General features: G+C 28.2%; 1 protein-coding gene and 1 long non-coding RNA gene across 11 annotated transcripts in view; one reads left to right on the plus strand and one right to left on the minus strand.

Moving 5' to 3' along the window:
* Positions 1 to 67: 67 nt before the first annotated feature.
* Positions 68 to 15,032, minus strand: part of LOC142324214 (sodium-independent sulfate anion transporter-like) — a 126,160-nt gene continuing 111,195 nt past the window's right edge. For all 10 annotated transcript variants that reach the window (XM_075365017.1, XM_075365026.1, XM_075365042.1 and 7 more), the window contains 3 exons: positions 13,009 to 13,212; positions 10,599 to 10,764; positions 68 to 5,717 (listed from right to left, as the gene is read on the minus strand). In XM_075365017.1, the coding sequence (XP_075221132.1) occupies positions 5,593 to 5,717; positions 10,599 to 10,764; positions 13,009 to 13,212 (495 nt within the window). In that variant the 3' untranslated portion in view covers positions 68 to 5,592. The remainder of the gene's footprint in view (positions 5,718 to 10,598; positions 10,765 to 13,008; positions 13,213 to 15,032) is intronic.
* Positions 14,281 to 15,032, plus strand: part of LOC142324246 (uncharacterized) — a 45,541-nt gene continuing 44,789 nt past the window's right edge. The window contains exon 1 of the long non-coding RNA XR_012756253.1: positions 14,281 to 14,336. This is a non-coding gene — a long non-coding RNA (uncharacterized LOC142324246). The remainder of the gene's footprint in view (positions 14,337 to 15,032) is intronic.

Here is a 15,032-nt window from a genome sequence, read left to right on the forward strand (position 1 = left end):
TTGCTTTTAAAAATATAACTTTTTAATTTTTTTAAATTAAAAAAAAAAATATTTTGGGTGAAGGTAGTTTAATTTTAAAGTAGGGTATGTTAAATAATTTTCTGTCTTCTAACTTTCAACTTGTTGTTTCTAAATCTTATTTTAAAACGGAAGTCACAATTTTAATTGTATGATAAAGAATAAAATGTATACATGATTTAGAAAATAAAACAAAGTTGTATTGAAAATATTACTTTGGTTTTGTTGGTTATATTATTTTCTACTATAATAATTATATAAGCAATTAAGAAAAATTAAGCAATTAAGACAATATGATTATTGTTTTATGCTATATGGTGCAAAATTAAATCGGCTGAAACCAAAAGTCTAGGGATCAATTAAATGAAGTAATTTTCAAAGTGCAAACAGATTTATCAATAATAATCTTTCAAAATATTTACGAATACAAATTTCTTTATTTCAATAAATTATGGAAAATTTTACATGTTAATAAAGTAGGCTTCGCTTGTTTTAAATTGGACTACTATTAAAATAACAGCACACAACCAAATACAAGTGGTACCAACTCCAGTCTTTTAACTACAAAAGCCAATGTCTACGATTATAAACAACTCATTGTAGGTTATGTGACATCTTTGACTTGATAATAACAGTAATCGTTCAATTACTTATTTCAATATCTAAAGTTTTAAAAAATGAAAAATTCAAAATATTCATCTTACAAGTTACTAAAGAATAACACTTGCGGCTATGACAGAAAAAAGTGTGTGTACTATAGTAAACAACTGCTAAACTCTCCTATAAGTTTACATTATATATTGCAATACCTTTAGGGTTAATAATTTATTCATTCAACCAGACTTACAAAAACAAAAAAGCCATAGACAAAATAGCTAGTACAATACTTTATACATTATTATATTATAACATATTTACAATATATATTATATTAATATATTTACAAGTTAAAATATTAAGGTTGATGTATGCATATGAATGACGACATTACAGACAATATTGTAGCCATAAATAGCAAAAATCTACACAGCAATTTATTGTAATTAAATTATTTTCTTCATGCTATTTACCAATTTTTTTTTACTGATTTGATAAAAAATTATTTTTTAAAAATAAATAGTAAATATTCAGTTATAAAGTCCTGTAAAAAGAGTATTTCTATTGTGTAATAAATATAATATTTGTATTTATGTATTTAAATTCAATAACTGTTTAGCATTGCTCTTTTTCCCAGCAATTTAAAATATTTAAGTAAATATGAACTCTATTAAGTAATGCTTTTGCTTTTTAAATATACAAAACTACTGTAACATCAAAATTTTTGTGAAATTATTTTGATATATTTACTATTAATAGCAACTGAGAACAATGCTAAACAGTTATTTAATTTAAAAATATTAACACAAATATAACAATAATTTTTTTATGCAAACACAGAGAGCATTCTTTTTTGCAATGCTTTAATTACTGGTTATTTATTATCTATTTTTTGTTAGCCTTTTAAAAATTGTGTTGTAATTATAAGTTATTTTTGTTATCTGGAAATTCTATCAGAAAGATAACTCATATCTTGAGCATCGAAGGAGATTAGAGAGTAATTAAAGCTGAAGAAAATCAATTGATAAAAAAAATGATATGTTTGCAAAGAAATTTTATATAACTGTTTTCGTTACAAAGAAGATCATGAAGGTCATGAAGATTTTCAAGTAAAATCACAATGAGAACAAGTGATAGAAATATTCATGTCCTCCTTCGTACCTTTATATCTCTCATTCTCGTTGTGATTTCACTGGAAAATCTTCATGACCTTCATGATCTTTTCTTTTTATGCCCTTTTACTAATACCCAAAAGTATTCTGTGAAAAAACTGACAAATCCATCAGTGTTGGCAGTAATACCTAAAATAAAAGTATTTAATTACACTTTCTAAATTATACTCACAAAATTTAAGTATATAAGTATTGATAGCACAAAAAAAATATTGAGCGAAATGCTAATAACATTAAAAAATGGACTAATGTGTAATTCTTACATGTATGTTAATTTTTTACTGAATTTTAGGTGTTTGTAAAATAACTACAAAATAAAAAACAATAACATAAAAATGAATTATCTGGAGAAAACTGTGTATACAAATACAATAAAAAAATTTTCATTACTGATTCTACTGCTACCAAAAACATTTTACAGATTTTACTGTTCACAGTTTAAATAAAGAAGCCACTCTTATTGCACTATGATGAGGCTATGAAATAATAGTGCAAAGCACATGTACATTTTTTTGGTTAGCTGACCAAATCTCCTAGATATAAATGTGATTTGAGAACTCCAGTATGTTACGAGGCAAGGAATATATTGATATATATTTTGCTCAGGAAAAGAGCAGAAATTATTCCAAACAATGACAATTTACTGATGCCAAAAATAAATAATATTTAAAAGGATATTTTTTTCATTTAGTTAAAAATTTACATTTTTCTTTATAATGAATGACAATATACTAATTATATTTGAATGAATAGACTAAAGTCTATTCATTTCTTTATCAACGAAATGTACTCTAATATAGTAAAACAATACACTATAGTCTTTGGTGTATATAAAGTGTCTTTAGTGTATAAAGGGACTGCAAGAGAAAAACACAAAATTTTGTCACAGGCTGTGTGTATTGCAGGTGATCCTCACTCACAATGCTATTAAAATATCAATAATTTTTGAAATTTTTAAATTAAATTAAATGCCATTTTGACTTACTTCTGGTCATGCTGATAACCAAGAGCAGTTGACACTTCTTAAAAGCATAATATACGTATTGTTATTTGTTGGTTACAACACATGTTCTAGAATTCTATAATCTTTTTTGATAGTAAAATTTTTTAATAAAGTAAAATTTATTGTAGATATCTACAATGGTATATCATGGGTGGTATGATAGCAGCATTTGAACTTTTAATGTTGTGTAAAAATTCAAATACCACTATCATGCTACTTTCATACCACCTTATTGTTTGACTCAATGATGACAAGTAGCTTACCGTTTGGTCTGAAAAATTAATGCCTTGTTTCCAAGAAAGGAAACCTCACATTTATCTTTCCATTTACTACAAATTTTGAGCATTTCCTATTGAGTATTTGTGAGTTGTTTGGAAGAGTTGTCTGAAAAACAAATCATATCTTTGTTGCAACTTATTCAGAAAAAAGTAATTTCTGACCATTACAGATGGTACAAGAGCATTTTTATACATTACAGTAGTGTACCCCAATAATTGATATTTTAGGATATTGTATTTACAACTGCCGCATTACAGATTATTACAGGCCTATAATAATTACATGCATTCTCAGAATGCCTACAAAAGTAATGAATGAATTTCAGTAGTGTTTGAGGAATCAGCATTAAAGCTGCTCTTTGTCCTAATTATAGCAAGTTCCCTATGTATGAAAGCTGCTGGTCAGACATTGGGTAAATAACCTACATGTACCCTGCAAGTGACAAAATATTCGAAGAAGTGAACACATCTATTCCTGGAGTGTAATTAAACTGTAAATCTTTGTAAACTTTTGTAAAAAAGTGTTGATAAAGATGAAAATTCAGAAGAGCCCCATGTTGAATGAATGATGATTCTGACTTGCTTGCAAACATGAATGATAGTAACTTTTCAAGGACTTTAATATTTAGGAAAGGATAGCAATACAGAACACACTTGCAGAAAACACTATCATGAAGAAGTGGATTGTGGGGCTTTATTTTACAGATATTAATAACACCAACATCAAAATTTGTTTCATTTGCAACATTTCAGCAATGTGGTAAATAAGTTTTGATTTTACTGCCATTTTAGATTATGGAGATGCAGAATTTGAACTTATTTAAGATTTAATACATGTAATTATTTTTATAACAGTGGATGAAACAGATTCCTTTTAAACAAATATGCAATTTCAATCTTTATATGCCAATGAACCTCAAAATTTTGCATAAACATTTGGAACTGTCTAGGTATCAAAATATTTATGAAAGTCTTTATTATGAAACAAAATTAAGTAGAATACTCCTAAATAATGTACTTGAAACAATTATTTTAAATGTATAACATTGTTATACATTTCCTAATTATGGTTCTTAATTTGGTTCAAATTCTTACATTTCCTAATTCATGCAAGATGACAAAATTGATTTAGGACAATTTAACTCAATAAAAGATTTCATTTCACTATCAAATAATTGGCAAGTTACACTTTCTAAAGGAAATCTTCTACGTTAAGATTTCTTTGTGTCACTGGATTAAACATTTTAGGAGATTTTCTTCAGCGAGATTTCACTGAAGAAATTTAATTAACTTAATTTCATTAAATGAAATTAAACATTTATTTTATTTGTTAACTATTTTATTTATTTAAAATAGGCCTTTAACGAATCTTCTATTCTGTTTAAGATAATTTTTTAATCAACATTGTTCTAAGTTTTTATATCTGATTCTTGAGAACTAATCTTGTAAAATAGTAATAAATTTAGTAAAGAATGTAATGAATTTTCTACAACAAATTAACCACAGCTATTTTTATTTTTTTTAATTTTTCTTCAACTAATCAATCTGCCAAAGATAACTGCCAATATAACATATGTCTAGTTAATGTGAAAAAATGCCTTTGTATTCAGGCTTGGACTTTTTCAAAGGTTGGCTATCATAATTAAAAACTTCATTAACTTTATAACCAATTTATAAATCCTTAAACACTGAATTGTTTATTTATATTATTTTGAAATTTTCAAGAGTATTGTAGCTGAATGTATTTTTGCACACTTCTCATTATCATACATTTTGGGGGATGCTCTTTATTACATGGGTTTATGATATACAAATGGTTAATGGGGGACACATCACAAAACTATTCTGTAAACAATATTTAATCAACTTGAGGATTTTAACATTCCTGTTCCCAGATATTTATAAAGCAATATTACATATCAAACTAAAAAAATATATCTTTTAATGAGTCACTTGATAAATACAAAACACCAAACATGAACAGATCAATTTCAACAGAAAAGATTAGAATACTGAAGGTACATAATGACTAAGTTAAAAATTCTAACAATCTTCCAGATTAACCTAGAGATGCTATTTCACAATAAAAGATTTTTTTTTTATAAATTTGTTTTGATTATTTGATTATTTAGATTTTAATATAAATATGAATATTAAATTTTTAATCCATTTTAATTAATGCATGTAGTAAATACTAATGCATGTAGTAATTATTTACTACATGTATAATTAACATACTACTATATGTATTTATTAGTAATTTTTATTATATAATATTGTACAGTTTTTTATTAAATTTCACAGTATAACTGTTGCTACAGAAGTTTGTTTAGCTTTATCAATTAGTTCATGATTTGCACATTACCTTAACTATTAAATTATAATAATCCTATTATCATAAATATTAATAATTAAAATTATCACTTTACTGTTTTCTTATAAATTATAAATTATCACATGTAGTTTTATTTAACACATCAAGGGATCCAGTCTACACAAATTACAATTAAATAAAAGTTATTCATCAGCATTTTGTATCTTCAGTTATCATATTTACAGATACCTGGTTTTTGTCAAATAACTTTTTATGGTTTGATTTTGTTTTGCTATTTCCAATACCTTCTGAAGATTTACTTATATTGTTCAACTCTGAAAAAGAAAAATGTAATAAAATAATTTTTCATGTTTGAATTAAAAAATAATACTTGTTTTCTCTTTAAAACAAGTATACTTGTTTTACTGTTTTCCATTTAAAACATTTACAACTGTAATAAACATGTTGATGTTAGCAATATGTGGAGAGGTCAGGTCACAACACACAGAGGCTTCCTCCTTTAGGTCAGCTACAATTATATAAAATATATCTTTTGGTTATTTTTTCTTCAATACTTGACTCTTTAGGTAGCCATATTTGAGGATAAGATGGGATGATCTGTAGTGAAGTTTTTCTCAAGGAAAATACATAATCCTGTGATAATTTGATAACATTGAAGTATGTACTTCAATGTACTACTAGCAAAGAAAGTCTTTTCATCATCAATTCAGAAATCCGCAGCTGTTTTTGTCAGCCACTTATGATAGTTACTATTTTACTTTTTAGCTTAGAAAATGTTATCAAATAAGACAAAATATATTGTCTTATTTGCTCAAATTTGTCTTAAGTGCTCAAATTTTTCAGAGAACTTCTGTGAAATAAATTAATACTGATTGCGATAGGTCATTTTACTGGTTTTATATTACATGTTAAATGTAGATACATTTAAGCATCTTAACAATAAAATCTGTAAATATATATTGTTAATCTACTTGATGTGAAATTAATAAATAGAGACCTATTCCAGTCCCAAAAATATCACTCACCATCATGAACTACTACAAAAGAAAAATTTCAACAATAAGCATACATCATATGATTTCCCATCAAAGAGATTGTTCATATTACATTATTGCATAAATTAAATTATAACATCTGACAATAAATTCATGAACTTATGAATATACAGTTATGAATGTACATGCTTATCATGGAGGGCTGTATATCTATCATATCATTATGATGATATCACAATGACTCCCAGCTGGATTAATCTTCTTAAGTATTCTAAGTGGCATCTGCGCTATTTCCTCTATATTTGGAATTTTAGTAGGCTCCTGCCAAAAAGTCAAAGCTCCATAACAAAAACTTATCTTATTGATCTCAGAAAAAGTGAAGTTTAAATCTGAGAAATATTAATTAAAAGATTTCTTTTAATCTTAGAAAACTTCTTAGAAAAGAAGTTCTCAAAGTAGGTAAACATATTTCACAAGGGTCAATGATGATCAGGGACTAGCGTAGCTATTAATGAGTAAAACCAATAAGAACATTACAAAATAGTCAAAAATGTTTGAATGGCTTTGAAAATGATGGAAAGCAGATATGTATATATCTGAGGATCACGACTTAATTCATGATCAATTGAATAGATTCAAATTTGTTCTAGTCTTTTCAAAATGAAAATACAATATTTTTATGAGATATGAAACTCTGAAGCAAAATAGAAAATTGCCACTTCATGCTTCAAGGAAATTTCATTATCCAAATCTATGGTCAGAAAAAATATTGCGATATTTTTGATAATAAATGAAAGTTTTTCAATATTAATTCATTATCAGTTAGGCAAACATTCAAGCAAGCTAAAAAATTAAAAATGTTATTAAAAAAGTGATAAAGTTACATGAAAGTGAACCAAACAGTTTTATCAAGAAAAACACTACATTTACCTTCTTCATTCATGAGATAAAACAATGTACATGGTGTAACTAACATGTATGACATAAATGTTAGTGAGGTACGTAACTTAACAAGAGCTGATAAGTCAAACCATGAAGTTAACACAATGTACATTGTTCTGTACTACATATACAAGATGTGAATTTATAAGAATAACTGTCATACAAGGAGTTCTACACAAACTGGAGTCAGTTGCAGTTACCCAAATGCATTAAAATATGTAGTGAACAAGAATGTAATTGCTCAAATTGTTTAAAATACAGTGTGCAAAAAATGAATTGCAGTTTTAAAGCTATTATGCAGCATTTCTCAACATTTCAGTATTTGCAACGCAATTTTCAATCATAATTTCCATCACCCCTCCCTCATACAATAACAATGTACACAATAATGTATTTTGAATATTTTGATGCTAAAGGTATACTACAACCTTAATTACAAAGCATAAGTAAATTTATTGATATTTGGCAACACAGATCCATTACATTAATAAACTCTATTAAATTGATGCCTCTATTGCTCTGTCTTATGTCCATCATATCAGACATTCTCATGGCTTTGCAAGAAGTTCCAATTTGTCTAACATTCTGGAACATCTGCACAAATTTGTACAAATGCTGCACCTCGTTTAATCTCAGCTACTCTCAGTTGAGTTGATCCTTCTACCACTATTGGAATCTATTGTGAATGTGTATGTTATAATTTGTGTGTTAAATGCAATTCAAAGTATTAAATATTCATCAGTAGATTTATACAGAATCATGAATAATTTTTAAGTGAGCGAGCATTAAGACAATAGTGAAGCATCAACTAGTGCACAGACTAGCGTGGTTCTGAAAATAAAACCAAGAAAATATTCTCAAAAATACTATTTTGGGTTTACAAATACTGAAGTAAATGAAGAAGAGAAGAAAGGCCCATGTGTGTCATTTGCTCAAAAATTTTGGAACGACATTTGGAAACACTTTAGAGAGTGTTATACTCTCGTCAAATTAAATTAAAATTCAAATTTTAACTGAAATTCAAATTCAACTTTTTAAAAGAACTGCATGAAAAAGCTTTACTTGCCTCTTACAAAGATTCATATAAAATAGCCAGATGTAAAAAGTCTCACACCATTAGTGAAGAGACCAGCTGCAATAAAGAGTTATAGTTTGGAGATGATTTTATCAAACAACAACTGTCCATACTGTAATAAGTTGACTTACAGCATCAGCTTTTCAGGAAGCAATAAAGACACTCGTTTCATTGCCTATGCTTGATATTGTGATTGTATGTCAGCAGTAGAAGAACTACTTTTCTGCAAACCAATATAACTCAAAGCAACAGCACTCACATTATTTGCTTTCTTAAATGATTTTATAAATGAGGCAAAGAGTAAATATTGTGTCTGAATATGCACAAATGGTGCTCATTCAATGTGTAGATTCCGAAGTATATGAAGCACTTGTGAAACAAAACTCTCCACAGTGTGTAGACACATTGCATGATCCACAGAGACGCCTCTGGCTTCCAGAGAAATGAGTCCTGGGTCTGAATATTGTGCTCACAACAGTTGTAACCATAGAAAATTATATAAAAATGAGACCCCTAAAATCACAAATCTTTTCTGCACTTTGGTAAGACATAGGTGTAGTACCATTCAGCATTACTATCACGTGGAAAATTTTTGCAATGTGTTTATAAATTAAGAGATGAAATTTCCATTTTTCTATTAGAGGTAAACGCTAACCAGAAGCAGAGAACTTTGAGATGGTTTATATGTGATTATATGTGATTATTCACTTTGGTCTAAATATTTGAGAAATTAAATAAAGGCTTAAATTAAATTAAAGGCTGAAGAACAACATGTGAAAGTTATTTTTGTAACCGTCAAAAATAATTTAGCCATGATGGCAAAGAATTTAAAGTATTTTCTTGCTGATAACTTTGTAGCAAGTAATGAGTAGGTTAGGAATCCATTTCAAGGTATCACGAAGGGCTCTCAACTGCTTGAAAAAAAAAAAACAAGAGCATTTCATATATTGTTACTACCATTTTCAACGTCCTACACCTTTGTGAAACTGGATTTTCTGCAGTGGCTGCTTTGAAAATATACAGATCTCAGCTAAATAATGAAAAAGAACTCAAAGAGTATCTATTTCTAATATTAAATACTTCCTTCAAAAAACTTGCAAGACAGGCTCAAGGGAGTCACTAACATTTATAAGCATATTTTATCAGTGTAAATGAGTATTTTATTTTTTATTATGTCAGAATGTATTATGTCAGTTTCTTTTCGATATGCTCACCCCCCCTCCCCATTTGGTGTTATCACACCCCCCCTGGGGGGTGCATCCCACAAGTTGAAATTAATGTTTCTTAATTCTGATCTACAGTAATGAATCGCAAATAAAACGAAAGAATGGCTTACAATTTTTCCCTGCAAGTGTTCATCTTATGGCACACATCCAACCCATAAGAGAGTTCCACCCATGTCTGGAATGAAGAGTGACAGCAGCTTCAATCCTGCGTGCCTCAAATTGGATAGATAGTAGGTAGTAATGGAGGCACATTCACTATATCTTTTTATTACTCACCAAAGGAAAAAACCATATTGGGTCCAGATTATGCAACCTCCTGTTACGCTTGATTCAGTGAAAAAGAACAGCCTGTAAACTTGCTGTGGAATATAGCACAGAAAACATTTAATTTTGGAGATTCCCTCTCATATTTTAAGAGATTAATGGGCGTTTTTTGACAACCAGATATGGAGATTTTTATGTCAACTTTTCCATTTTGATGAAATGTTTACTTCACAATATGCACAGTTTAGTCTGCATGCAAGCTTCAAAACCTGTAACAGCTTCAACACATTTAAGTGTTTGCTAAACAAATTCCACAGTGTCATCATCACTGTCCTTAGTAGTTCGCAGCTGGCCTTCCTAACAAAATTTTTAAGACTATACAGTAAGAACCCTGACACCAACATTTTCTTCAGACATCTGTACTCCTCCCTTTACATAGGGTCATTTCAGACTGATTAACAAATGCAGGACATACTACTGTACATAAAGAAGCTAACCACAGCTTAATTAAAAAGCTAAACCATAGAAACATAAGCATATCTGTAACATATGAAAAAAAGCATTAATGTTAAAAAAATATTTAAAAGTCTAATAAACCAGTAAACATTATCCATGCAAATCTTAAATTAAAAAGCTTTTACTCCAAGGACACTGAAAAATTAGATGCAGTAAATAGACAATTACTCCACAAACCTTTTGATTTTTTAATAAAGATTTCCAGCTCTTCAATGGTTGACACACTTTTCAAATCTGGACATAATCGTGATAATGATAACACCAAATCCTGACAATGACTGCTTATTAGCATAACTAATTGTAGGTTATACATTTGAAAATCAACTAATAATGAATTCATTCCCTGAAATAAATATAAAAATACTGTAATTCAGATCATAAAATATATTGTATTTTTAGGTTACCATTAAGAAAACCTAATACTGAACATCGTACAATAATAAACAATATTATGGGAACACAAAGAAAGCAACGTTAAAGAACATTTAATCCTACAGAAAATTTTAAAATAAAACATGCCAATGAACAAACTTCAGCAAAATGTAACTGGAATAATCTATTTTATATTAAAATCCGAATAAGCTTTTTTATCATCCATCAATAAATTTAAATATAATTTTTCTCTCTTTACACCCTTTTTCCCCCCATTTCTTTTCTAGTGTTAGGCAATAGTGATTTGATAATTTTTTACTTGCTTTAAGGTAGGTTGCCTTTCTTCCACACAAAATTCAGTTTAATCAGCCTTTTATAAAATGTTATAAAAAATTCTATAAATAAGTAGGGCAGAGTTTGAATGACTGCCCTATTCATTTACATTTTACTAGAATGGACTTGTCCAATATCTTGATTATCTTATATGTAGCAGTCTAGGTAGCCGGACAAAAAACAAGGTAAAGGTCTAGTCTGGGTAACAACATTCATAAAGTGGGAACAAAGTGCACAACTGGATAACAAATTGAGAACATTTAGTTCATTAACGAGATGTTTTCACAATTGGTATTGAGGTAAATTGACTAAATTATAATTATTGGTATTGACTAAATTCAGAGACATTTCTTAATAAAAAAAAACAAAAGATTGAGGACTATTGAATGTAGATGATAGTTAAAATCAATATTGTAGACAATAGTTAACTGCAATTAAACTGCAGATTAATTGACACTTGTTAGCTGAATTTGCCAAAATCAGCCATTCATCAGGCAATAAAACAGTTAAACCATAATCATATCAAATTCAAAAAGTTCATCAGCTTTATGATACAGACTAAGAAAAACAGCTAAAATATTGTCATTGGTTTTATCAGTTTGGGGGCAAGAGGATTGATGACAAATTGATAATTTTTCTCAGTCAAGGCATGATTCCATTTGTACAGTGAAGTTAGCAGTGTAAACAGCAACTGCAGAGGTAGGCATCCGGTTGTCCTATTTTCTTTGAGTATACCAGTATACAATATCTAAGTTATATGATATCAGAATATTCTACTGCAATTTGATGCTCTCTTGGAAGAGGACAGTCTATTAAGGATTGTTTCAACATGATTGCACATCATACTATGCAAATCTAATAACTGCTTTCATTAATGAAGTCTTTGATGATCACATCATTGGTAATTTTTGCTTATGGCCATCAAACTATCCTCATCATTTGATACCTACAGATTTTTTACTTTGTGGTTACCGCAAAACAAAAAATTCATTAATTTTTTAAAAACTAAACTTTTTCATATTCTAAACTAAACTTTCATTCTAATCTAAATTTTCAGTCATTTCTCATAATTGCACTACTTACATCGCTGACAATAACAGTCGCTCAAGTATCTACATCAGCCAAAATAACTTCAAATTATACTTTACTGTCTGAATGAGATTCATTTAATATAAAATCCTTGCCTATTTCCTCATCATTTTCTTCAAGATTTAAGTACATCATCTACTCACTACGGATAAAATACTCCAAAATTCACCCACTCTTGAAACAGATTTCTTCTCAGCTGAGCAGGATCAATACATTCATTAAGAAATGTAAGTTGTTAAGTGGACAATGTTTTCATAAATTGTTTTCATAAATTGTTTTCATGTCAAGCATCTACTTCAAAAAGATGGCAAAATTTATTTAAATTACAGATTTTTTTACTTTCAACAGTTTTTGAACATTAGTATCATTGTCAGACAATTTTTCAAGATAAGTTAAATCAAAAACATTTCTACCTTCATTTCTATCCCATAAAATTGATAATTGAAAAAGACGTACTAAAAGAAAATAATATAACTACAGGAACTACTCTTCATATATGTAGAGCAACATAAATCTGTTTTATGTTCACAAACATGTTCAAAAGCATATTCCAATTATGTAAATCAATAGATCTAAGTCAATAGATCTAAATTTTAAGTCACAGCTTTGTTTTCTATTTGATTGCAATTGAAATTGGTCTAAATTGAAGACGATTACTCTTATTTTAATAAAAAGTTTTCTTTGCCATTTCAAAGGAAAAATTATTTTTTAAACTATTGCAAGAATACTAGTATTAAAGATAAAACCGAAGTTTATCACTAAACTAAAACTTAGGAACCTGTGAACAAATTACCTGAGCAGTAGTAACATCAATTTTCTTGATATGTAAAGCATCAAGAACAACAAATTTTGTATTGCCTTCATTCTCACTACCTTCTTTATTTTTTCTAATTACTTCATCAAATATAATATTTCTTATGTGATCAACAGAAGGGAAAATAAGTCTATCGTGCTTTATCAATATAGACCAATATGATATAATAACAGAAGAAGGATACTGTAAAATAAATATAAATAAATGCATCTGCAATTGTGTAAGACAAATTAGCAAGTATAATTAATAAAACAAAATTTTAAAATTAGCACAGCAGATATTAATGATATCAGTAATATTTAAAAATATGATAAAAATGATGAAATATGGAATAGTTAATGAATTGACAGACTTTTACAGTAATAGATATGTCATAATAATAGTGAACGACTATTAAAATACAAAGACTACTGAAATGTATTATCTAACTGTAAATGTGCATTGTACAATTTGCTATTATGATCAAAGAAAGAATTTTTCTAACATATTTGTCTAACCACTGTGCTAATAAAATGTAATACATGAAATATAAACCACCAAAACACAGTAGTAATTAGATTAAGTTAAATTTACCTTATTAATCTCTAATAACTGCTTTTCGCAGTATCCTGCATCTTTACTTGTTATTAAATTCTATATTTATTACTTAAAACCAATTCCTTTTAATGAATTGTCATTTTTTCCTGAAATTATAATATTTTCTATTGTCAAATTTTAAATGATATAAATGATTATAAATACTTATGCTCTCCAGTATGGTAATAATTTAATTATTAGAATATAGTATTTTCCTTAGTTCTATTGTTGTTATTGCCAACTGTTGGATTATATTTTTATTATGTACTATCTGGTGCTTATAATTATATATTTTTGTTTATAACAATTTTCGAATTTATTCATTTTTTAACATTATCACAAATCTCCAAAATCTCTTATAAAAAAAAAGCTTGAAAATGTTTTTTTTTTTCAAAAAACCTTTTGAGCTTGTTTTGAAGATTAAAACCTCAATCTCCCGAATAAAAGGATGTATTTATTTTAATTCTACGTTACTTAAAAATAAAGTTATGGGTATTTTCGAAAGTACATGTCCTTACAGTATAACTTGTATTCTTGTAGACTACATAATCTGTAAATTCCTGCAGAAACAAGATAAAATTATGTGTTTTTGTTCGTTTTATAAGTTGAATTTTGTAATTCCTGATTTTTAGTTTTGTATTTAGACGTACAAGCAGCACTCGACTGTTTACTTTTGTAAATGTGTTCGCTCGTTTGTGTTGTGACTTGAATTTTGTTATAAAATAAATTGGGTAATTTTGGTTTTAGCATGTTAATTTAGTATATAATAAACTACAATTAGTAAAACTGTTAGGAATATTATATTATACGTGAAGTATAATTTTAAGAATATGCTATAGTGATTGTGTTTGTAAATGTATATTTTGCAAATTGGGGTAGGTTATGTTGACATTCATATTTTTATAGCGAATTGAAATTTTTTTTTGTAAAATAAAGCATTATTTTTTTAAATGTCCCCCAGAAAGGCAGCTGTTAAAAAAGTGCCACCAGTGCTAGCGAAAAAAATTAAAGTAAGGTTAGCTGCACCCAAACATTGGCATACACCATCAGTATTTGTAACCCAGTTAGTTCTGAAAATGTTCAGCCAGGTCCGTCTTGTTCTAATGAATGTAGTAAGTACCTGGAGAATACTGAGAAGGGTAATTTTAGAAAACACTATTATTAAGACCGATATACAACCTATCGGTGATGATTTTTGTTCCCGGTATTTGTTGATATGAACCCACCAGGTTGGTCTAGTGGTTAACGGGTCTTCCCAAATCAGCTGATTTGGAAGTCAAGAGTTACAGCATTCAAGTCCTAGTAAAGCCAGTTATTTTTATACGGAATACTAGATCGTGGATACCGGTGTTCTTTGGTGGTTGGGTTTCAATTAACCACACATCTCAGGAATGGTTGAACTGAGAATGTACAAGACTACACTTCAT

This window comes from Lycorma delicatula, chromosome 1 (genome assembly GCF_047948215.1).
Source record: "Lycorma delicatula isolate Av1 chromosome 1, ASM4794821v1, whole genome shotgun sequence".
Lineage (NCBI taxonomy): Eukaryota > Metazoa > Arthropoda > Insecta > Hemiptera > Fulgoridae > Lycorma > Lycorma delicatula.